Source organism: Actinia tenebrosa, unplaced genomic scaffold (assembly GCF_029948245.1).
Source record: "Actinia tenebrosa isolate PJP-AT-01 unplaced genomic scaffold, QUT_ActTen_1.0 PGA_scaffold10__47_contigs__length_13832649, whole genome shotgun sequence".
Taxonomy (NCBI): domain Eukaryota; kingdom Metazoa; phylum Cnidaria; class Anthozoa; order Actiniaria; family Actiniidae; genus Actinia; species Actinia tenebrosa.
The window spans coordinates 13,737,092-13,763,371 of NW_028292570.1; the positions used below are offsets into that span (position 1 = coordinate 13,737,092).

The following is a 26,280-nucleotide window of genomic DNA, read 5'->3' on the forward strand; positions in this document are numbered from 1 at the left end:
TCACTATAAAATGAACCCTTGGACTTTTTTTACAACACATTTTTACAATATATTTGATAATAGACAAATATAATATTTTTCTAGATTCTAGAGTTTTTCATTTTTGATGCGATTTGTGGAGGACTCGTTTGGTTACTTTTCTTCACACTCCAGTTTTCTTGCGACCGCACATATATCTTGGATCGCTTGGTTTGCTATCTCCTTCTGTAAAGATTAAAAGTAAAGCAAAGACTGTTAGCATAAATAGACATGATGTTCGTATCAAATTTAGGCCCCGTCCACGCTACGCCGGATAAATTTGAATCCAAATTTTAATTTCACACCGAAACCGAAAAAAAAGTTTTCCGTCCACATTAATACGGCTAGCCGGCGTTTTCAAACTGTTCCAATCTGGAGACCGTACTCGAAAAAAAATCGTTTTCGGTGAAGAATTGTTCCGGATTCGCCCGGACTAGTGTGGACGGTAGGCCTAACCGAATAAATAAAAATTCGGATTCAAATTTATCCGGCATAGTGTGTACGGGGTCTTAAACACTAGCCGTTCTGCAGAACGTTTTGCAGCAAAGTGCTGTTTAAGTGAACGCTTTATTTCCTATGTTGCATTTTTTTGCTTTCTGATAGTGAAAGAAAGTGATGTAATTGACGTATTCATTTTCAAAATAATTCCGTTTCTGGCAGCATGGCTGGAATGACTTGTGTACCTTCACCATTATTCTTATCAAGAACGCGGAGGTTAGTGTTGTGAGTGTTGTTTGTTAGCAACGTGAGGATTTGAAGAGACTAAATTATTTGTGTTTGATCTTGGAATATTTCGGTCTAGGAATGACTTATCTTTTTAAATATTTGGCTCCGGGCATGACTAGCTCACAGATCAAACCCAGAAACAATCTCTGGGCTGATCTAAGGTCAGGCCACGGCTAACTCACAGATAGAACCCTGAAACAATCTCTGGGCTGATCTAAGGTCAGGCCACGGCTAACTCACAGATCGAACACTGTAACAACCTCTGGGCTGATCTAAGTCAGGGCACGGCTAGCTCACAGATTGAACACTGTAACAACCTCTGGGCTGATCTAAGTCAGGGCATGGCTAGCTCACAGATTGAACCCTGAAACGACCTCTGGGTTGATCAAAGCCCGTCCGGGATAACTAGGATAGCGAATTACAATAAAGGTTAGGTTTTCTCGCAATAGGATGTATTAGTATAAATGAAACCTTAACATGTTATGGGGCAAATCCCCTGTGCGGCACGAAACAAGTTCTTAATAATCTCAAAAGTAATCTTCCCATTTAATTGTCAGGTAATTTGTTATTATTTGACAATTGATGCAAATGAACGATTTCGGAACTTAACGTTTGCCGTTTTATGTCATGAAATAAAGCGGTTTGTCAAACATTTTTTGAGAAATTAAGGGGAAAACACGGCCATGGAGAGAGAGAGAGAGAGAGAGAGAGAGAGAGAGAGAGAGAGAGAGAGGAAAGAAATTGATTTTTTTTTGAATATCGTGCAACGTAATATTTGTTCAATGGTTATAAATTATTTTTCTCAAAACAGAAAAAAAGTTTATGCAATGTGTTTTTGTCACTCGGTAAAGATTTATATGTTAAGTGTATTCTACATCGAGTGTATAAGCAGATTAAAAAATCTGCCTCAGTTGTTTTCTATGCTTTTTTTCCTTTGTGTGTGAGTGCGTGTATCATCCCTTCCTATTAATTTTCGATTGTTTTTCCCTCTTTTGTTCGTTGTCCCTACCTAATTCCTTGTCTTAATGATTTGTTTCAATGAACTAACCGCTAGTAAGCTGTAACTGGGCAGATAGAAGTAACTCGAATATAATAAGCTTTATAGTCTCTCTTTCTATAATTGTGAAATTTTTCAATTAATTTCCAAGGTGTTTGATTATTTGAAATATTTGTTTGATCCGGAATTATTCTGGTGTAATATTATGCAGTTAGACTAGAGTTCAAGTTGTGGTTCAAATTGTAAAAAGATTGTCGATACTCTTAAATTGAAAATTGCATCAAGCATTGTCGTCAATTTTCATCAAAGTCGATGTTAATCTTTTAAATTTTTTTACAAAATTGTTTGCTCAGCCGAAATTATACAAGAGAAGAAAAAGAAAGAAATAAAGAAATAAAGAAAAGAAGGTGCGGTGTTTAATAGGCAAAAAACTGAACTAGCTTGGAAGAGAGAAATGAAAGAGACACACAGAGAGAAACAGAGAGAGAAATAAAGAAAGTAAGGAAAATTATACGGGATCAAAGGAGATCGGCTAAAAAGAAAGAGAGAGAGAGAGAGAGAGAGAGAGAAGGAGAAAACGTTTTAGAAGATGGAAAGAAAAATATATAGCTTGAAAGCATGATAGAACAAGAGAAGAAGAAGAAGAACAACGACAACAACAAGAACAAAAAGAAGAAGAAGGAGAACAAGAACAAGAATAAGAACGAGAACAAGAACAAGAACAAGAAGAAAGAACAAGAAAGAAAAAGAGAAGGACAAAGAAATAATATTAACAAAAAACTGCAACAACATAATGTAACTCCATACGTACCTCGTACTCTAACGATCCATAAGTTCTCTTTCTTCCACCCTTCAAGATAAGGCCACTGCTTAGCGCCTCATTACATTCAAACACCGAAAATAGAACCAAAACCACGAAGATAGAAACCAAATATTTTCTGTCCATTTTCTTGTCCTTACTTGTCAGACCAAGAATTCTTCCTCAGTGTCTCTCTCGAAGATCAGATGAAATAAGTGCAAGAGTTGAATCCTCTTCCACCAATTTATAGCTTTAAAATCCACGTAAAAAATTCAATTACGGTTGAGTCATAGACCAACTCAATTCTAAATTTCTCCCATAAAAGCCTAATTAAAATTTCTCGAGATTTAAATAAAGTTCCAGAAAAAAAACATTTGTCATTAGGTAGGCTTGGTTTATTAGTCAAAACAGGTGCCGCATGAAGGGAGAATACTTCTGGTTTAAACAGGAATTAAATGTCTTTGCTTTGAAGCGATAGAAGTGACATACATCCGATGATAAAAGAAGGCTAGTCGTTGCTCAACATATAATATAGCTAGCGAAACAATAAACTGCTTGCAGAAAAAACATATCGTATTTAATATGAATGAGCATTTCTACAGTGGAAATTAAAGGCAGGACAGACAAAATTAAAGCTCAGTGGAAGGCCGAAAATTAGGAAAATGAATTTTGAAGAAGAAGAAAAAAATCATCTTCTCTCAAGGACTATAGTGCTCTCCAAGGTTTTTTTTTTGTTTGTTTTGTTTTCGCAATTTATATTTCTTTTATCCTGTTTCCAGGAAGGCAAGGTGACTCATTTTTTTTGCTTAACGAAGGATGATTAAGACAGCACGTACGTGGTTATAACATGCTTTTGTGAATAGAATAAAAAGGCAGGGTTCTAGAATTTAGATACGACACTAGAAACGTTATTGTGTCAGCGTCTAGGATGCTTCATGGAAATGAGATCATCTTGGAGTATTCTCATTGCTATATCAAGTTGTTACATGTTTGCACTTTTATATTGATGCTAATAGCGGTTTCGAAATATTTTCTCTCAACACGAGAAAAAACATGTTAGTCGAGAGTTCTACGCATAGAATATTGAATTTATATTTACTCTTGATTTTTGTGGAAGACTTTTTTAGTGCAATTGTCTCAATGACGTACTTAAAGTTAAGTTGAATTTCTTAGTAACCCTTGAGTGTATTACACATCGTAAAACAAAGCTTTTGCCTCACAAAAGAATGTCTTCAGTAGAGAACTGAAGATTAGTTGAGCAATAAGGAAAAAAAATCTAAGACGATTTGCTATATACGATAAAAGAGAATTAAGAGATTTTCTGTTGTTTATGTTGAGGTTAGTTATAAGCGACTAAGAGATCAGAGCTAGTAAAAAAGGCAATTATCGACGGGGGTCGAAAAGCTTAATAACTTTCAAAAGGTCAAATATAACACAAAACAATAGATTGAGCTATTTAGTTTTCTAGAAAACTTTCTTTCTGCGTTTAAGAGAATATATTTCAAAAAAATAAATAAATGAAATAAATAAATGATTCAAGAAAGAGCTATAAATAAATCTATATTAAATTTTACAGATCAAAACATATGAATATTTTCCAAATATTGTAAAAAATTAAAACGATTAGATTGAATAAATAAGAAAATTAAGAATTGCTAACTAAAATAATTTATATGCAATAATTTTTTTTAGCAAAAAGGAAAAGAAGATTTCGAGATTTTTAGTTAAAGTTCTTGGTTTATTCTTTTGAGATTTTGTGTGTGTGTGTGTGTGTATGTGTGTGTGTGTGTGTTCTGTCTGTTTGTAAGAGCTTAGCACGAATAGAAAGCGCAAAATGTCTACCCAAGTAGACCTAACAGGATGGGGCAATAACAGTTTTAAAAGGTAAGAACATAAGCGGTATTTTAAGGTACAATGTCGTAGATGATTAAACTTTATCGCCTTCGTTTCCAAGTGTCAAGACTTGTGGCCATCTTTTTGCACAAAGGGAATCCAAAAAAGTATAAAAGGAACAGCTTTTCACGTATCCAGAGTTGCTGTATTTTATATCTTATTGAGTACAATACTCCATGTACAGTTCCATTCAGTGACCACGAATAATAGTTCCTAGCCGAGGCTGGAGTTTCCACGCATAGCAAAACTACAGTTTATCATGCGCGGTAACTCCAGCCTCGGCTAGGAACTATTATTCGTGGTCACTGATTGAAACTGTAAAATGGAGTATTATGATGCAAAAACAAGCAAGACTCAAAATATTTGAAATATTTCTAACTTCGATTTATTTTCTAGCAGTTGACAGCCATCTTCATAGAAAAAACAATACTCCTGCTAAAGATTCTAGTCGGTAAAAACTTATTCAGGAAATGTCTGAAAATGGCAAACCATTGAAAAATTTCTATATTCTTTGAATAAAATGAAATGTCCTCAAGCGTTTAACAGTCAAATTTTGAAACTGAAATTTAGTTTCAAACGATTTACACCCGATGACGACCTTCATGTCACCTCGAGGGAATACAAAATACATCTGCTATAAAAAATTTGATACAAAAAATGATTCAGTAACGGCTGAAATGTCCGCAAGCGTTTAACAGTCAAATTTTTAAACTGAAATTTAGTTTCAAATGATTTTCAAATGATTTTCATCTCGAGGGAATACAAAATACATCTGCTACGAAAAATTCAATACAAAAACTGATTCAGTAACTGATACTGTCCGCAAACGTTGAACAGTCCCTATATTTGTTAACAAATTTTACGGTTTCTGAAATGATTTCCACCGGGTGACGACCATCCATGAGGGAATATAAAATACATCTGCTACAAAAAATTCAATGCAAAAACTGATTCAGTAACTTAAACTGTCCGCAAACGTTGAACAATCCCTCTATATTTGTTTTAAAACATATTTTACGGTTTCAAATGATTTCCACCGGGTGACGATCATCCATGAGGAAATATAAAATACATCTGCTACAAAAAATTCAATGCAAAAGCTGATTCAGTAACTTAAACTGTCCGCAAACGTTGAACAATCCCTCTATATTTGTTTTAAAACATATTTTACGATTTCAAATGATTTCCACCGGGTGACGACCATCCATGAGGAAATATAAAATACATCTGCTACAAAAAATTCAATGCAAAAACTGATTCAGTAACTTAAACTGTCCGCAAACGTTGAACAGTCCCTCTATATTTGTCTTAAAACATATTTTACGGTTTCAAATGATTTCCACCGGGTGACGACCATTATGTTACCTCGAGAGAATACAAAAAACATCTGCTGAAAAATTCTTCTGGATTCAAAAACTGATTTACAAAGCGTTCGCAAATGTTGAACAGTTTCTATATTTGTTAACAAAAAATAATTTCGAATGATTTTCACCCGGTGACGACCGCCATCTTGGTTTAATTGCTCGCTTTGAGAAACACCTGTATAAGACTTCAACAGGATTTCAATTTGACTAATGCGAATTTAAGAATATTAAAGGAAATACGTGTCTTAAAGCGATCCTTAAAAGCGTATTAGAATCAAGCAGTTCAGAAAACTTTGTCTTTAGCGATAAGCTTCATATGTTCTTAATGACATTTGATTCGGTGCACCTGCTGTGCTTGTCTGCCTTGATTGACTTTTGGTCCTACAACTATGTCTCCTGTAGCCGGTGTTATGTTCCAAATGAAGGCTAGCAGATTTGCTTAAGGGCTGGAGCAAATAACAGGAATCGTGGATTATCGTTTGAAGTAGGGGAGGGAGGGGGGGAGATGGTGCCCTTAACCCCCTGGAAATTTTGAAATCGCTGTGGCTCTCGGAAATACGATTTCTAGTGCCGGTGTTTTGAGGGGCAATGGCAATACATAACTATTGCATTAAAGTCATGTCAAAGCAATAGAACTCATAACAAAAAATAGTTTTTGGCTAATAAATCGTGGGGGCATACGCGCGTTGGCTCGTAGGCCTCTTTACCTTGGACAAAAACGTTTCCAATTTCAGAACACGTTTAACCATTAATTAGCCCCAACTTCGTCGTCTTGGCTTTTACTACACCTACCGACACCGGTGCAGTACCTCTATTTCCGTCAGAATTCTGTTGCACAACGATTGATTTTGTGCTAGCGGATAAAAACCCTTTGCATGTGACATCAAAGCAGCTCGATCTGGGGGACAAAACAAAAGAATGCCAATCTCCTGAGAATTGGAACCTATTGTTTTGTTTCCCAGATTGAGCTGTATTCCAAAGTGCTGCAAGGGGTCAATTCCGTGTTCCAGTGAAGGTCAGTTGAATTTCAAAGTGTTTGTATTGTTGAAGTACGTAGTGCATGTGCATTCTTTACTTTACCGTTGTTATTTGTGAATATTTGTATACTGATACGAGGCTAACCCTGAGTAAATAATTAGTCTGTAATTGTGAATTTTATGAACTTGAAACCTCCTCTATTTATTCTTAGAAATGCGATTGAAATACCAGATATGCAATGAAGTACGAGTATTACAAGAATACCAGAAATACGAACAACTGCGAATGAAGTACGAGCATTACAAACAAACTCAAAAAAAATATAGAGACTAGACCACGGGGCCCAACATCCCATAATACAACGACAAAAAATATCCCGAGGGGGGAGGGGGGAGGGTAATAATGTTCAAATATTTTCGGTCTTCTAATAGTTCTACCACTGCGGGTGCGGGCTGGAACAGTAATACAGCAGAATTGTACGCATTCGAAAAAAATGCATCTATTGGAATTGTGTAGGCTTTTACCCTGACGCTTACATCCAATTACAACTCTATGAATCCAAGCATTTAACCCCTCTTAGGTAGTTTAAGTTCAGGTGTATTTTAGATCTAGTTAATCGTTATTAGTCTTAATGTAAACTAAAAAAACCCACTTAAAGAAGAATAAATGAATAAAAAAACGTATGAAGTGAGTACCACTGGTAATGCTCGAATTTTTTTCAAAGCCATAAATACCTCGGTACGTTTTTAACTAGGTTTTAAATGGATCAGTTTGTGATGTAATAAATGGTTTCTGTGTGGTTGTCGAGGGCATCTCGTTCGTGTAAAGATTATCGAATTCAAAGAACATGTTAAGCTCCATTATTGAAATATCAGGAAAAAAATTGAAATTACTCTAGTATTTTTTCTTTCCTTCTTCCATCCTGTATTCTATTTTGTTCTCTTTTTTATGCTTCTCGTTATTTATTAGTATTTCTTTTTTTTTTCCATTTTCTCACTCTGTTGTTTCGTCTAGTTATCCCTCTATTAGCTTTATGATTGATTGATTGATTGAAATATTGACCTATTCACGCTCACATATATTACCTGATCACCCACTGATTCGCACAATAGTCTTCCATCCATCCATCCATCCATCCATCCATCCATCCATCCATCCATCCATCCATCCATCCATCCATCCATCCATCCATTCATCCATCCATTCATCCATCCATCCATCCATCCATTCATCCGTTCATCATCCATCCATCCATCCATCCATCCATCCATCCATCTATCCATCCGTCCGTCCGTCCGTCCGTCCGTCCGTCCGTCCGTCCGTCCGTCCGTCCGTCCGTCCGTCCGTCCGTCCGTCCGTCCGTTCGTCCGTCCGTCCGTCCGTCCGTCCGTCCGTCCGTCCATCCATCCATCCGTTCATCCATCCATCCATCCATCCATCCATCCATCCGTCCGTCCGTCCGTCCGTCCGTCCGTCCGTCCATCCATCCATCCGTTCATCCATCCATCCATCCATCCATCCATCCGTCCGTCCATCCATCCGTCCGTCCGTCCGTCCGTCCGTCCGTCCATCCATCCGTTCATCCATCCATCCATCCATCCATCCATCCGTCCGTCCGTCCGTCCGTCCGTCCGTCCGTCCGTTCATCCATCCATCCATCCATCCATCCATCCATCCATCCACTCCGAAAAAACAAATTACGCAATCCTAATTCCCATTTCATATTTGATTAGCTCACCACCACTCATCAATGACGCAATATTTATACCCAAAAGAATTGATTCAAAAAATACATCATGTCATTCCGAGCGAAGGTTTTAGAGCATAATTCATCGTTCATGGATGATTGTAAAAATTATGATTAATAAATTGGGCAATCCATAGGTTTAGTTTAAGCAAAGGTTTTTTTTTTTGTAAAAGGGTTTTAGAAATACTTAATATACTATTTGAAAAAAAGAGAGAAAAAGTTGCCATTACGATCAATTTAGTAAAATAATTGAATATGATTTTAAGTCCTACGCTTTACTTGCTTTAGGAGCAAATTACTTTTTTTTTTTTTTCCTGAAACTTAGTATATAAATGAAAGTAATGGTACAATCTTTAAACGTTTAAGAGCTATTTTTAAATTCCTGCAACCGCATCTTCTACGCGTCCACGTTTTTTTGTGTGGGTAGGGGTGTGTCGCCAGGACCTCAAAACCTCTGACCCTATCCCAGACCTAAAATTTTGATTTTACATGCCCTACCCCAGACTAAAACTAAGAATTGTACACCCTATCCCAGACTAAAAGACGGAAAAGATGGCTATTCAATAGATTGCAATCAATATTTACTAACGTTTTTATTGTTTTTGTGTCGGTAGAAAGCATAGCCTATTCTCCAGACAAAAACGACCAAATCGTTAACCCTATCCCAGACAAAAATGATACCCTATCCCAGACAAAATGCCAAAAAATGATACCCTACCCCAGACCCAAAAGCCGAAGAACCATACCCTATAGGGCGGCACATACCCGTATAGCAAATATAGGGGAGTACCCCCCCCCCCTCCGGGTTTTTGGTTCACTTTTATCAAAATAAACAACTCAGTTTTTCGGAATTTAATCAACTAAAAAAAGACGTCTTTTCAAAAAAATAAATTACATTTTATATTTTAAATTTTGATTTTTTAAAATTTAATTTAAAATTAAACACACCAAAAAAAATTCAATTTAAAGTTAGCCTTATTTTTAGAGTAAAATAAATGTATCAAATGTGCTTGTCGACTCGAAAACACACACACACCATACATTAGCTCTTTCTCTTATAATTATTAATTTAGTTTAACGTCGGTGGTTTCTTTATCTGCGAGGATATGGTATCACAAGGATGCCAACGATGCGCATTTTACCAGCCTATCTCCATCAGTGCTCTTTTTTTAAGAGTTTTCAAAGCTGATGCTACAGGGATTACGTAGAGAAGTCGAAAGACACGTAGAGATCCTGAGGATAAAATCGTGGGCCTCTAGTTCCGAAAGCCTACTAACCAACTGAACTACCTCGCTCCTAAAGTCTTTAAAGCTTCATAAACCGAAAAGGTATTTCAGTGGGAATTCATTCTACTACTGAGAAAAGTGGTTCTCACTTCAAAAATATTGCGAACGATAACATATATATTTTCTGCACATCATCAGTAATCTCAGTACGAGAAGCTAAGAAGGGCGTGGGAAATATTTCTGCTCGAAATACAAAGAGAGAAGGCGAAATAAATATGTAGATTATATTATTACAGACTAATAGAGTGAGAAATAAAAATTATTTTTTTGTACTGCGGTAAATAATTTCTTACCTTGAACTGTCCCCAGCGCTGAGAATGTGATCAGAAGTAACAGCAACATTAGGACGAGATGTCTATTTACTGTTATGAGAAAAGTAGAGATAAGTAGAGGTTTTTTAGTTATAATAGTAAGAATCGGGCATCACATTTCTCTTGTTTATTCATCCATTCCACCCATTCATTTTTGTTTGTTGCTGTTGTCTGTGGATTTTCTTGGTTAAATTTGGGGTAATTTATTCCTTCCTTCCATCCATCCTTTCTTGCTTCCTTTCCTTTCCTCTCCTTATTTCTTTTCTTCCTTCCTTCTTTCCTTCTTTCCTTTGCTTTCCTTTCCTTTCCATCCATCCTTCCTTCCTTCTTTCCTTCCTTCCTTCCTTCCCGCTTCTTTCCTTCTTCCTTCCTTCCTTCCTTCCTTCCTTCCTTCCTTCCTTCCTTCCTTCCTTCCTTCCTTCCTTCCTTCCTTATTCCTTCCTTCCTTCCTTCCTTTATTCCTTCCTTCCTTCCTTCTTTCCTTTCCTTTCCTTTCCTTTCCTTTCCTTTCCTTTCCTTTCCATCCTTCCTTCCTTCCTTCCTTCCTTCCTTCCTTTTTCTCATCGTCAGTTTTCCTTCCATCTTTCTTTCTTTTCTTTCATCCTTCCTTCCATCCATCCATCTATACTCCCTTTCTAACGTGCATTAATTACCTTTAGTAATCAAATTCTAACCAGAACCAGATAAGACTTATTAAAATTATATGGTAAATTTAAAAAAACTCAAACCAAATGGTGCACAATCACAAACTTCTAACACTTACCTCCAAACATTTTGTCTTCAGATTAGATGAGTGTGCTTTGGTTCTGACCCAGCAGTTCATCTGTGCAAAACACAACGGAAAAACCTGTTATATATTGTGTCCTAATAAATAAATCTGGCAGTGAAATCTGATATATGGTACACATTAATTCGAGCCGTGTATTGTGTCAAAGTGGTCTTGAGGCCAGAGGGCTTTATACGGTTGTCTAGGTACCCTTAAATTCCTGTCATAAATTGTATCTTAATGAATTATGGCAGAGATATCTGATATATGTTATGCAACGCACTGATGCCCTGTCTTGTGTTATAGTGGTCAAGGCCAGAGGGTTGCGTACCGTTGTCCCGGGGGGGGGGGGGGGGTACTCTTGCCCGTTTAGGGTAGGGATGTGTGGCTGAGCCCTCTGAACCCTGACCCTGTTCCAGAGCAAGATCGCTGAAAATCATAACATGTTCCGGTATTGCGAAAATAGATACCCTGTTCCAGAGAGGAGAGAGCGTGATTTTATATACCCTGTCTCAGAGCGAGCGCGATTTTATATACCCTGTTCCAGAGTAGAATCGCTGAAAACCATACCGCGGCACGTACCCGTATAGCAAATATAGGGGATTACCCCCCCCCTCCCCCCCGGGACCGTTGTGCAGGTACTCTTAAATTCCTTGTAGCACCTAGAGGTTACTATACTACAAGTTGTCAATTAATGTAAATACACTAATGAAAGATAAACAAGTCAAGTGTCTTAATTGCTCTCTTGAGAGAAAGATTCTTTGATTTATAGATACATTGTGCATACACCTAATTTGCAATAACGTTGAAATTAATTTAGAATACTTTATATTTTGATTCTAAATTCCCCTAGATTGATGAGAATAACTGTCATAGCGATAGTTGCAAAAAAATTGCAAGAACTTTGATATATTAAAAATATGGCTTGTCCAAATTAAAATGAATATTTCAAATAAATTTCTAATTTTAAGTAATAAACCCTTATTAAGACATTTGCCAATGAAAATAATCCAAGAGATTTGACGTTTCGACGTCTCTAATTGTTATTTTTCATTTTTATGACAAAGTTCGTGTATAAATTAGGTATATACACTTATTTCTATAAAGTAAGTCACCAAAAAACCTAGAAAGCTGAAATCACTGAGGATCATGGGAAACTTTTAATATCAAACAAGTAAAGCTTTTGATACAATTTGCAGCTTGAGGATGCTCAGAAGAGGTGAGACTGTAACTGGTAAAAGATCTAAAATCCATCAATAGTTATTAAAGCGGTTGAAACATGTAAAATGTAACTACCCATAATCCTTGTTGGTCTCAGCTTTGTAGATTTTCAGGCGACTACTAACTTTATTGAAATAAGTGTATATAAATATAATGAAGCGAATCAAACTCCTTTCCGATTCAAACTCCTTTCCAACTCTTCGACTGTACACTGACGTAGTAGCTTCTAGTTAATTAATTAATTAATTAATTAAAAAGTGTATCTTAGCTACTGCAGATGCTTACAAAGATTGCTCAAACAAACTGAATGAGTTTATTCAGATAATTAAATAAAGATGATTTGTTGTTTAGTAATTACTGTCCCAACATTTTTGTTTGGGATTCAGTTGGTTGTCGCAGATACAGCTGAGCAAGGAAGCAAGGAAGCAAGGAAGCAAGGAAGCAAGGAAGCAAGGAAGCAAGGAAGCAAGGAAGCAAGGAAGCAAGGAAGCAAGGAAGCAAGGAAGCAAGGAAGCAAGGAAGCAAGGAAGCAAGGAAGCAAGGAAGCAAGGAAGCAAGGAAGCAAGGAAGCAAGGAAGCAAGGAAGCAAGGAAGCAAGGAAGCAAGGAAGCAAGGAAGCAAGGAAGCAAGGAAGCAAGGAAGCAAGGAAGCAAGGAAGCAAGGAAGCAAGGAAGCAAGGAAGCAAGGAAGCAAGGAAGCAAGGAAGCAAGGAAGCAAGGAAGCAAGGAAGCAAGGAAGCAAGGAAGCAAGGAAGCAAGGAAGCAAGGAAGCAAGGAAGCAAGGAAGCAAGGAAGCAAGGAAGCAAGGAAGCAAGGAAGCAAGGAAGCAAGGAAGCAAGGAAGCAAGGAAGCAAGGAAGCAAGGAAGCAAGGAAGCAAGGAAACAAGGAAGCAAGCAATCAGAGCAAGCAAGCAATCAGAGCAAGCAAGCAAAGGAAAAACGATGTGCAAAAAAAGTTGAGTGAACTAAGGAAGGAAGGAAGGAACGCGATAACGAACGAAGGAAGCAAGAAAGCAAGCAAAGAAAAAAGGAAGCAAGGATGCAAAAAGAATCCGCAAAAACTGTAGCAAGCAAGAGAAAACATCAGCGACCCAGGGTTTGAACTAAGAAACCGCGAGGAGTACCGTTAGAATGCATTGCATCAATTCCGCATATAAAAAACGTTTTTTCGTACGCTTTAATAGCGTGCCTAAAAGAGATTATTGAATACAAAACGTGTCATTTGAAGGCGTAAAAAGTGAATCTTTTGTCATAAGGCAAACAAAAAAGAATTCACTTATAGAATAAAGTCGCTTTCTCGCTTAATGATGCTTTGACGTCTTCCCTATTCAAAAAATATAACAAAGAGACGTGCGTCGCATGAACAATCGCTAACTGTAGACCCCTTATTGACCATTACAATACACATTCTTCGTCGACCAATCAGAAGTAGACTTCTTAATAACTCTCTATCAAAGAATTATTATTCTTAATTAGCTCTAGGGTATTTTCTGTGAGTTATTTAAATTCACATAAAAAACCATGGAACAATGAGTCTTGTTCAAAATTTCCATTTCATGGATTATCCGAGCCGCGTTAAGTAATATTTGACATTGCTTTGTTTACTGATGGCTTATGTACTATTTAATCATAAACTCTAGAAACTTGAGATGGTTTAGCATTAAAGAGGAAAAAGTTTCAACACTGATGTAAATCTTTTGTGAATTCTACTTTAGTTCAAGACATGTGCGTTTGGATTAAGAAATGACTTTTTGAAATCCCGAGATTTCTAATTCTAAGGATATGGAGCTTAAAGATGACGATGGCACTTCAGATGGCGAAAAGCGTCTGTCTCTGACCCGTGAAAGGCTTCTTCATAAACGATCCAAAACTTTTCATTCGCTACCCTCAAGAAGTAATACAAAATCTAAAAGAACTGTAAAAGCAGATTCTTCAGAGTTAGAAAATGTGGTTAGATTTGAAAGAACAAGACCATCAAGTTGTGTAACAGTTGATTATGAATCAAAACAGAGATTGAGGACATCCAGTATACCGTTACTACGACCAAAGACTGTCTCGCTCACCGGTAAATTTAACAAGAACGGAAAGAACCATTTCCAAGTGCTTGGCACAGAGATTTCTTTTGGAAAAAATTCCAAGCAAAACAACGAAGAAAATGAAGAATTCTACTCGAGTTTTTATGGAAGACGATCGCGAAGACGTACGAACTCAGCAGCTTCAAATAGGAGTAGAAATCCAAGTTTGGGATCGTCTACAGAGGTGCTTTCTGCGCGCTCGAGGTCAGGCTCCAAGACGGCCTTGTCTAGAATTCCTGGCTTAATCAAACTCAACAGTTCTTGTGATATGAAAGATTTTAGCGAAGTAGAATACGACGATGATGACGAAGAAAGACGTAAAAAGGTAAAAGGCCAATTAATTAAGTGCCAGTTTTGTATATTAAGTGTGAAGTAGTAAGTGTTGATTTTATCTTGAACAGTTTGTTGCTAAGTTTTATCGTTTATTTACATAACGATTTTTCTGCTACCCACGTAATCACAAGCTCCAAAAAGGTCGATATAATCGTCTGGTAGACGTCACACGAAAGCTTTAAGTTTAAAAACATATCCGAGTTTCGAGACAAATTTCACCTAAAACGTTTTAACCACGTTACACGCTAGCACTGTGTAGTTCGTTCTTGTTCTTTCTTGTTTGGCTTTCTTTTTCGGAATCATATGCGTACCATGCAATACTATTTATTTATTTATCTATTTGTTTATTCTTAATCAGCCAAGAGTAGGTGTTAACATTAAGTAGGTTAAATAGGATTTACTAATTATATGCGTACCATGCATACTATTTATTTATTTGTTTGTTTGTTTGTTTATTTATTTGTTTATTCTTAATCAGCCAAGAGTAGGTTTTAACATTAAGCAGGTTAAATAGGATTTATTAATTATATGCGTACCATGCAATACTATTCATTTATTTATTTGCTTGTTTGTTTGTTTATTTATTTGCTCGTTTATTTATTTATTTATTCTTAATCAGCCAAGAGTAGGTGTTAACATTAAGTAGGTTAAATAGGATTTACTAATTATATGCGTACCATGCATACTATTTATTTGTTTGTTTGTTTGTTTGTTTGTTTATTTATTTATTCATTCTTAATCAGCCAAGAGTAGGTTTTAACATTAAGTAGGTTAAATAGGATTTTCTAATTATATGCGTACCATGCAATACTATTCATTTATTTATTTGTTTATTTGTTTGTTTATTTATTTGTTTGTTTTTTTATTTATTTATTCTTAATCAGCCAAGAGTAGGTTTTAACATTAAGTAGGTTAAATAGGATTTTCTATTTAAATTTTAACATTATTTATTCTAGTATAGTTTTCATAATTTTCTTTTTAGTAGTCTTAGATTTGTAATAGATATATGTTTGATTTTATAGGATGTAGGTTTTTATATAATATAGTTTTTATTAGCGCATTTGAAAGTGTCTCGCACAAAAGTAAAGTAACATATCTTGACTTGGTTGAAAATATTTACCATATAACATACACCATTTTTAATTAATAGTAGTCTTGTTAAACTTTCTTGGTTTTGAGAAAATTTCACAACAAAAATAAGAAGTTTTTCTTACTCGGCACCAGAAATTTGGGCGTCATGAAGTAAGTATCAGAACTAAAAAAATTATCGCGTAACATACTAAACTCGTGAAACTTTCTTGGTGAAAAATATTCACGAAAAAAATAAAAGTAATTTTTAATATTAAGTATACCCGTGCAACAGAAACTTGTGCCACGAAGTAAGTTTAAGGTAAAAGTATCAACAAAAAATGAGTTCACAACCATGCACTATATATATATATATATATATATATATATATATATATATATATATAATACATATAACACAACTCTACCACACCATCAAAATTACTACCACCACGGCACAACAACCGCACTTCCACTACCACCATCACAACCTCTAACACCACCAATACCACACAAACACTACCTTTACAATCTCTAACACTAATACTAACAATATTACTTTTTCTTTTCATCGTGTACTAGCTAAGAGAAAGGTTCCGGCATGCAGTTCGTCTAGTCAGCATCTTCAGTGTATTTTGTATTGGAATCAGAAAATACGCCGAGCAAGAAAAAAGTGGTGAATACGACATGTATTATTTGAGAGACATGTTGCCTGACAATGAAGATAAACCAACACCCGTGCAAGAATCTTCACTGTATTTTAATAAACACTTGTTTTCGAGGGATAACACGGTGAGGCTTCCTCTATCCGTCCTTCCTCTATCCTTTCTTCCTCCATCCTTTCTTCCTCTATCCCTCCTTCCTCCATCCGTTCTTCCTCCATACTTTCTTCCTCCATCCGTTCTTCCTCCATCCTTCCTTCCTCCACCCTTTCTTCCTCCATCCTTCCTTCCTTCCATCCTTTCTTCCTCCGTCCTTCCTTCCTCCGTCCTTCCTTCCTCCATCCTTTCTTCCTCCATCCTTCCTTCTTCCATCCTTCCTTCCTCCATCCTTCCTTCCTCCGTCCTTCCTTACTCCATCCTTCCTTCCTCCAACCATTCTCACTTTTCTGCCTTCCTTCCTTTTTTCCTTCCTTCCTCCATCCCTTCATTCTTTTCTCCTTGTTTTTCTTCAAATCCAAACTCTCCATTTCATAAATAATATCTTATCGATCTAAATATAAACAGCTCCACTTTCCATTTTGGGCTCGTTGGATCTGTGCCCAGGATCCCTCAGACAGAACCGACGCAGAGATCAACAAACTTGTTACATTACTTCGAGGAATCAAAAGCTTCAATAAATTCTCGCGTGAAGCGCAGTGGCATCTCTGTCGCACTATGACCTATGCCAGGTATGTAAGAATTATATCAACAATCTGGGGTTGTAAAAAAGATAAGAAATAATACTCAAGGGAATGACTTTTGACCTCAAATGGGAAACATTACAACTTTTCTTCAATCGACTGTGTATATTATTCCTCATGACTGAAGAATAAAGAAATAATACTCAAGGGAATGACATGTGGTCTGAGATGGGAAAACATTACTGATAAAGAAAGAAATAATACTCAAGGGAATGACATGTGGTCTGAGATGGGAAAACATTACTGATGAAGAAAGAAATAATACTCAAGGGAATGATATGTGGTCTGAGATGGGAAAACATTACTGATGAAGAAAGAAATAATAATCAAGGGAATGATATGTGGTCTGAGATGGGAAAACATTACTGATGAAGAAAGAAATAATACTCAAGGGAATAACATGTGCTCTGAGAAAACATTACTGAGGAAGAAAGAAATAATACTCAAGGGAATAACATGTGGTCTGAGAAAACATTACTGATGAAGAAAGTAGTGGTACTCAAGGAATTTTCATGTAATTATAACTGAAATGGGAAAACATTATACGACCGAAGTAAAATAGTACTATTTTCTATTCTTTCATCATTATTCAAAGCCCTTTATTGTTCTATTGAAGCTCAACAATGTAAAATATCCTACCAATGAGTAATCAGCATAAATTCTACTTTTTTTCTCGTAGATACGAGAAGAGACGTATCATCATTCGTCAGGGACATCCGGGGTTTTGCTTTTATTTCATAGTCTCGGGCACAGTCTCCGTCACCGTGACCCGTCGAGACTTGAAGAGCGGGATCTTCGTCACAAGCACTGTAGATGTACTGGAAAAGAGCGATGCTTTTGGGGTATGATCCATGTACTAAACCAGACTAACGGCACTAAATACGTACAACAAGACTCGTAGCTAACATCAAACCCTGAATCATGAAACTTATGGAACCCAAAAACGACCTCTGGGCTAATCTAAGTCAGGGCACGGCTAACTCACAGATTGAACCCTGAAACAACCTCTGGGCTGATCTATGTCAGCAGATCGAACCCTGAAATAACCTCTGGGCTGATCTAAGTCAGGGCACGGCTCACTCACAGATTGAACCCTGAAACAACCTCTGGGGTGATCTAAGTCAACGCATGGCTAACTCACAGATTGAACCCTGAAACAACCTCTGGGCTTATCTAAGTCAACGCATGGCTAACTCACAGATTGAACCCTGAAACAACCTCTGGGCTGATCTAAGTCAGCGCATGGCTAACTCACAGAATGAACCCTGAAACAACCTCTGGGCTGATCTAAGTCAACGCATGGCTAACTCACAGATTGAACCCTGAAACAACCTCTGGGCTGATCTAAGTCAGGGCACGGCTCACTCACAGATTGAACCCTGAAACAACCTCTGGGCTGATCTAAGTCAGCGCATGGCTAACTCACAGATTGAACCCTGAAACAACCTCTGGGCTGATCTAAGTCAACGCATGGCTAACTCACAGATTGAACCCTGAAACAACCTCTGGGCTTATCTAAGTCAACGCATGGCTAACTCACAGATTGAACCCTGAAACAACCTCTGGGCTGATCTAAGTCAGGACATGGCTTACTCACAGATTGAACACTGAAACAACCTCTGGGCTGATCTAAGTCAGGACATGGCTAACTCACAGATTAAACCCTGAAACAACCTCTGGGCTGATCTAAGTCAGGGCATGGCTAACTCACAGATTGAACCCTGAAACAACCTCTGGGCTGATCTAAGTCAGGGCACGGCTCACTCACAGATTGAACCCTGAAACAACCTCTGGGGTGATCTAAGTCAACGCATGGCTAACTCACAGATTGAACCCTGAAACAACCTCTGGGCTGATCTAAGTCAACGCATGGCTAACTCACAGATTGAACCCTGAAACAACCTCTGGGCTGATCTAAGTCAGGACATGGCTTACTCACAGATTAAACCCTGAAACAACCTCTGGGCTGATCTAAGTCAGGACATGGCTAACTCACAGATTAAACCCTGAAACAACCTCTGGGCTGATCAAAGTCAGGACATGGCTAACTCACAGATTAAACCCTGAAACAACCTCTGGGCTGATCTAAGTCAGGACATGGCTAACTCACAGATTAAACCCTGAAACAACCTCTGGGCTGATCCAAGTCAGGGCATGGCTAACTCACAGATCAAACCCTGAAACAACCTCTTGTCTGATCTAAGTCAGGGCATGGCTAACTCACAGATTGAACCCTGAAACAACCTCTGGGCTGATCTAAGTCAAGACATGTCTAACTCACAGATTGAACCCTGAAACAACCTCTGGGCTGATCTAAGTCAACGCATGGCTAACTCACAGATTGAACCCTGAAACAACCTCTGGGCTGATCTAAGTCAACGCACGGCTGCCTCTTTTTATTTCTAGGAGATTGCCCTGATGACAGAAGACGCTTGCCGCACAGCGACCATCATCTGCCGCGAAAGAGTCGAGGTTCTTGTAGTGAACAGAGAAACTGTTATGGAACACTGTCCTGACGTTTTTCAGAAAGAGTTTCAGGAAAAAATGAGTATATTAAAGTAAGGAAGTAAAAATAGAGCACACGAAACGCGCGCGCGTTTTACATTCCTTACATATAACATCATCGTATCTAGCTTCATTATCATCATAATTATTATCATCATCATCGCCACATATTGGTGGAAAAACAACAACAAAGACTTAACTACTTTACAATTAAAAAGTAGATGACTATGAATACTTTTAAAAGGAAATTTTTCAATACTGAGCAATAATGACAAAAAGCGCCAAAAACTAGACTTTCTTATGAGTTTTGATCCCAATTTTCGTTTTGGGTTAACACTCAAAACCTTTTTTAAACAGTTAGAAACTGATGTACTATGATGAAATGCCTGTTTGAAGCAGTATTTTCAATTGTACAAAGATGTTTTGTTACATTTGTGTTAAAATGTTGCTTTGTAAGCTTTTTTTTATAGGAAATATACTGGGAAATAAGCAAATGAAGGCCTAGACTCATTTTCGAATAAAAATTTTGCTTTGGGTTAGCACTTTGATTCCACTTTCATCGGTCATCTCCACTTCCAAACAAGTTCAAATTTCTGAATAACAAGATTTTAGCCTTGTACAACAGCCTTTCTTCAAGAAAATAGTTTTTGGCGCTCACTGCTTGAATACGAAAAGAATTCTCTCTTAATATGTAATTTTCATTTTACCGGCAGATCTCACGATCTCTTTCAAAGATGGGATGAAAAACCACTGAAGCAGCTTTGCTTTGAGTCACACATTAAAGAAGTAAGTCTACTGTGAATGACAAACCTGGATCCGTTGATTTTCAAATTTCAATATATAACGTCGGTTATGAGATGAGAATCGTTTTAGCGACAAAGTAAGATTTGATTGACGTCCACCAATAAAACGCCATTTTGTCGTGATGTTATTAGAGAGAAAATTAATGTTTTTACAGACTAAGCTGGACATCAGATTTCTAATTACTATTTCTTATCGTATGGAAACAAGATAAAGAACGATCAATTAGTTATTGAAAATATCGATATAAGATTTCAGCAAGGCTGCCATCACGCACGAGTTTAGATGATGGTATGCTTTGAATTTACAAGTAAACCACTTAGCTCCTCCCATTAGCATGTACACCTATGGTTACACCCTAAACACTCTTTACCCCTTTGCTTAGTTATTTTACCACTATTCTTTTAAATCTTATGATATAATTATTCCTCGTAGACCTTTCTATACATTTACCATATATTCACATATTATCTTTGGTTTAAGCTATGTTTAGTTCTATGATTTTCACTCGTATTATTCTTAATAAGATATCGCACTCAGGAATTTACTATTTCCATTAGCCAATCAAGGCACAGCGATAATATTATACTGATTGTAGAATGACACCTGTCATGAAGTTATTATAAATAGAGCTCATGTAATTAGTTTAAGTCAGAAGAGTAGAGATAGAGTATAGAAGAAGAGAAAGTAGAATAAAGATCCCGAGTAGCTCTACCGAGAGCGGTCCATCCCATAACAGTGATACAAATGTACGATTCTGTGCCAGTTAGGAGAAACGCTGTAAGGTATTGAAGGTGGTGATAGACTCATATGATTTACTCTCATTCTCTTGTCTTGTAGCTCGCACATGGTAAGCTGGTAGATCCTGACTCCACAGCATCAGATGCCGTACAATTCATTTTAAGGGTAAGCTTTTTTTTACTGTGCGACTACACCAACCAAGGCCACCCAGACAAATTTTCATACAAATAAGCCAATCACGATTGAGTATTTAAACAACAGAATCTATATATATTTTCACATTTTCCTCTTTACTAAAAAATATTATGACTGACCGGTTTGGTACCAACTTAGTCGTTCCCGACCGACACGACCGATAACAATGCTCACATTTTAAGTAACAAAATTTAAATTTTCTCAAGTGATAATAATTGAAAAGGCTCGCGTTACGGTAAATATTCCCCGATATTCACTGAGTCTGAGGCGAATAATTGTTTTAGTATTTTTAACACAAGTGAATTTAAGAAATAACGTACGGAGTTACAGGTTTTTTTGATTATTATTTATCTCTGCAAGCAGCACAAATCAACAAACAAGTGTACGAATGCGCGCGTTAAAACATTTTTGTTCAATTTGTAACTTTAATCTATTTTTTCACTTAACATTTCATCGTAATATTTGTAAAGCGCATTGAGAATCTATAATGCGCTATATAAGAACATATTTATTATTACTATTATGATGATGATGATGATGATGATGATGATGATGATGATGATGATGATGATGATGATGATGTTCACTTGTAGGCGGAATATAGAAGCATAAGAGATGTAAATTGTAACCAATGAGCGCTCCGGATTTATGATATTCACTTGTGTAAAAATACTAAATATCAAATATTGCTTAACTAAACTTAACTAAATATCAAATATTGCTTAACTAAACTTAACTAAATATCAAATATTGCTTAACTAAACTTAACTAAATATCAAATATTGCTTAACTAAACTTAACTAAATATCAAATATTGCTTAACTAAACTTAACTAAATATCAAATATTGCTTAACTAAACTTAAATTATTCCTTGAAAAAAGTAGTTCACGAAATATTCTAATTAATGTATATGCTTGGTTTGCAATCAATCCCAAGAGAGCACAATAACAAAAGGGATGTCCGTCATGTTGGAAGATATGACAAAAGAATTCATTGAAAAATCTTTTGTCAAATTCTTCCAACATGGCGGCTATGACGTCTATTGCAAACGAAGAATACTCAAAATATTCTGATTATTCTAACCTGTTTGACATTTTTGACTCTTATCATAGGGTAAAATCGACATGCTTCGCCGGCTAGACCTGAGTGCCGTTCTCGCCTCCAAAGCATCCATAAGCCTTTGCAAGAAGCTACCTCTACCAAGGCCCACATCCGCCATTCCCAGGAAAGGAAAATCTGGTGTAGAATACGTCAGTGTTGGATCGCTGTATAAGAACGATGCTTGGGTAAGCCTGTGCAGATCATGTTGGGCTTCCTGTGGATTTAGAATGGAAGTGTAAATGTAATGTGACTGGCTCAATAGATCCATTTCAGACCACGTGTCATTCCCTAGAGTATCATTTCTTTGTTTAACGGTTGTGTATGAGAAGACAAATGAATATGGATACAACTCAAACAAAGAATCTTATTATCAAGAGAATGACACGTGGTGTGAAATGGGAAACATTAAACCGAAGCTGGAAGGGTCTGTCGTCTTGCAATTGATATGGAAAGAAAAGCTGGATGAAGGAAGAGAGAAATGGAAGGAGAGAAAGGGAATGGACAAATTTAAAGGACAAGGAAGAAAAAAATTAAAAGTTGATTACAATCTGAATTTTACCCAAATAATATTTACATTATTAATTAATATTAATTATGATATAATTATTAATCATTGAAATATCTTTTAACATTTCGAAGGATCTCCGAACAGTTTTCCCTAATGTATTTAAAGAGCCCGGAAACATACTGGTCAGCGCCGGTGTCAGGCTTCTTAAGGTTCCTAAGCAACGGATTATACAACTTAGTCCAGCGGGAGCGTTAGAGGAATTTGAGTGTAACTTTGTACAAAATCACAGGTTAGTATTGTATTGCTTGGTATCAATCAGCTGAATGAATCTCATGAATCTCATTACCAGCCTACAGTGACAGACAAACACTGCCCGTCATGTGCTATCAACCAGAGAGTATTCTATTGCTTGGTATCATTCAGCTGAATGAATCTCATGAATCTCATTACCAGCCTACAATGACAGGCAACCACTGCCCGTCATGTGCTATCAACCAGAGAGTATTCTATTGCTTGGTATCAATCAGCTCATTGAATCTCATGAATCTCATTACCAGCCTACAATGACAGGCAACCACTGCCCGTCATGTGCTATCAACCAGAGAGTATTCTATTACTTGGTATCAATCAGCTCATTGAATCTCATGAATCTCATTACCAGCCTACAATGACAGGCAACCACTGCCCGTCATGTGCTATCAACCAGAGAGTATTCTATTGCTTGGTATCAATCAACTGAATGAATCTCATGAATCTCATTACCAGCCTACAATGACAGGCAACCACTGCCCGTCATGTGCTATCAACCAGAGAGTGTTCTATCGCTTGGTATCAATCAGAATATCAATCTTATGAATACCATTTATTCAAAAGATTAAGCGAAGATATACTAAAATAAATACATAACTTTTTCATTTTAATGATTTTTTTTTTTCTCATTCCAGATGTCCAAGTGATGATGAACTTTACCAGGAATACTTGTCAGCGCAAGCCTGGCTCGAGTACCGTCAGAAAGTCGTTAAAAACGTCATTGACTGTAAACATGGACACTTCATTGCGCATGCGTCTTGTTTGTCCAAGGGCACTTCTGGATGGGGGGCTTGGCCAGGGAAAGAAATGAAGGCCCAAGAACCCAAAGAGGACAAAGATCACGATGAGTCTTGATTGTCGGTCAGCATTAGAAAAAAAGGAAAGTAGACACTTCATTGCGCATGTGTACGTGGGTGTCCAAGGGCATTTCTGAATAGGGGGCTTGGCCAGGGAAAGAAATTAAGGCCCAAGAACCCAAAGAGGACAAATATCAAGATGAGTCTTGATTGTCGGTCAGCATTAGAAAAAAAGGGAAGTAGACACTTCATTGCGCATGTGTACGTGGGTGTCCAAGGGCACTTCTAAATAGGGGCTTGGCCAGGGAAAGAAATGAAAGGGGCACTTGGATGAAAATGGATAAAAATTGGAAATGACTTTAAACTTAGTTAAACGTATCTATATGGCCCCAATAGTAGCCAAACAACATATTTTCTACACAGTAAAATGTGTCAGATAAAAATTATCAATTTTATTTTAGCATCTAAATTGTGAGTAAATCACGTCATTTACTCAACCCTATTGATTTTTTTTCTTTTGACCCAAAATTTCTCAACTGCAAATGGATCCCAGGCGAAAATTTTCAATAATCTGGTTTACATAATCATAATAAGCCTGAAGCGAGATGACGTTTTACCCCCGTCTATAGACCATAATCCTTTTCATATTGCTTTTGTTCTTTAAGTATGACTATTGTTCCTGTATTCTCTAAGGAATCAAAAATTTTAATATGAAAGAATTCAAAAAACTATTATGGTATAGAGTCGGGGGTAAAACGTCATCTCGTTTCAGGCTTATTGAGTCAAAGCCTCCACAAATACTTCAATTATTCGGACTTTGAAAAATTGGGGCGTTTTCATCCAAGTCCCCCTTTAAGACCCAAGCTCACAAAGAGGACAAAGATCAAGATGAGTCTTGATTGCATGTCAGTCAGCATTAGAAAGGAAGGAAAGTAGGAAGAAAAAAGGAAAGGAAGAGTTGGATGAATATAAAAATATACAAAAGACTACTACGAGACAACATGCACAGCATTTATTTTACTTGTAGCTAAAACCACGCAAATATTACTTGAATATTTAATATTAACTTCTTATAACTCATAAAGCAAATTAAAAGGTATATGATATATATAATTGTCAAATTAATGTCATCGTCTGTCTGCAAAGTTGTTTGTACTGTAAGTCTGCTAGAAAGGCAATGTTGGCAGGTCAACAGAGGCTTTGCACCATCGTAGGAGTTATTGCCATGACAGAAGGGATAATTAGAATAAAGTTCCTATCACCCTTCTGACAATATTCACAGTATTGATTCTACATGGGGTAAGATGTTGAATAACACTAAAAAATATATAGTTTAAGTGCAACTTCTTGAAGTCTTAAAGGTTTTTCCATGCCATATGCTAATGCTGTGACGTATGAGGAGTAATCATTTAATATACAAAACACTACTGGTACAGATAAATTAAATTTGAAATAAGTCATTGTTTTCCCCATTGCTCTTATAGAAATGATTGCAAGTTAGTTTTCCCATAGAAGCCGGTGTTTCTAATTACGAGGAACAACAAATAACCATTAACTGCCTACTCATACGTCACAGCATTAGCATATGACATGGAAAAACCTTCATAACTTCAAGAAGCCGCACTCAAACTATGTAATATTTTCGGATTATTCAACATCTTACCCCCATGTAGAATCAATACTAAGAATATTGTCAGAAGGGTGATAGGCACTTTAATATATAGAAACTTTATTTCCAGAGAGTAAACACTAATTAGTATAAAATATTAACAAACTCATGGAGCGAGTTTTGAATTTTAATCAAATTAGCAAAAAAAGACCAGAGTTAGAAGCCTTTAAAAGTGTAAAAAATTTACAAAGAATCATGGTTACATTACATCATTTGTAACTATTCGACACATTTGGAAGTCAATAATTCTGGTTCTTTTCATCCAATCATTTTCACATTTCCCAAATTTACTATTTTTGAGATGCTTTTTCAAACTAACAAAAGGTTTTTTCCTAATAAGATTAAAATTCAAAACTTGCCTCAGTCTCTTGCTCGTTTCTAAAGTGGCCAATAATACGCGCGGAAGCGTCTTTGCAACTACGAAGGTTTTTGTAGACGTCAATCAAGGCGTTTCAATGACATTCCATAGGCACGTGTCATCAGGAAACACTTGATTGAATTCCAGCAAACCCCTATTTTGCCAAGAAGAAAACTTAAATTTGGTTGTTGATGTTTTATCTATCTCTCTTTAGTAACTTAACACATCAAAATGTAGTACTAATCGTTAGAGTGCAAACAATATAACCGTGAAACTTTAGTAATTCTAAATAGCACAATTTCATGCAAATTT

General features: G+C 36.7%; 2 protein-coding genes and 1 long non-coding RNA gene across 3 annotated transcripts in view; 1 reads left to right on the top strand and 2 right to left on the bottom strand.

Annotated features, from left to right (window-relative positions):
- Positions 1–2,767, bottom strand: part of LOC116294255 (uncharacterized) — a 2,816-nt gene extending 49 nt beyond the window's left edge. Inside the window, exons 1-2 of the long non-coding RNA XR_004196905.2 lie at positions 2,553–2,767; positions 1–204 (exon numbers count right to left, since the gene is read on the bottom strand). The exon at positions 1–204 is cut by the window's left edge and continues 49 nt beyond it. This is a non-coding gene — a long non-coding RNA (uncharacterized LOC116294255). The remainder of the gene's footprint in view (positions 205–2,552) is intronic.
- LOC116301281 (uncharacterized) overlaps positions 1–22,420 on the bottom strand; it is a 49,882-nt gene extending 27,462 nt beyond the window's left edge. The window contains exons 1-3 of the mRNA XM_089027088.1: positions 22,310–22,420; positions 10,883–10,942; positions 10,102–10,170 (exon numbers count right to left, since the gene is read on the bottom strand). Of these exons, the coding sequence (XP_088883214.1) occupies positions 10,102–10,170; positions 10,883–10,892 (79 nt within the window). The 5' untranslated portion in view covers positions 10,893–10,942; positions 22,310–22,420. The remainder of the gene's footprint in view (positions 1–10,101; positions 10,171–10,882; positions 10,943–22,309) is intronic.
- Positions 12,947–24,309, top strand: LOC116294259 (uncharacterized). Its single transcript, XM_089027089.1, has 10 exons — positions 12,947–14,505; positions 16,164–16,373; positions 16,808–16,971; positions 17,663–17,825; positions 19,390–19,541; positions 20,202–20,274; positions 21,130–21,195; positions 22,339–22,512; positions 22,967–23,124; positions 23,780–24,309. The coding sequence occupies exons 1-10, from the start codon at positions 13,888–13,890 to the stop codon at positions 23,997–23,999; spliced, it is 1,998 nt and encodes a 665-aa protein (XP_088883215.1). The 5' UTR covers positions 12,947–13,887; the 3' UTR covers positions 24,000–24,309.
- Positions 24,310–26,280: the final 1,971 nt, after the last annotated feature.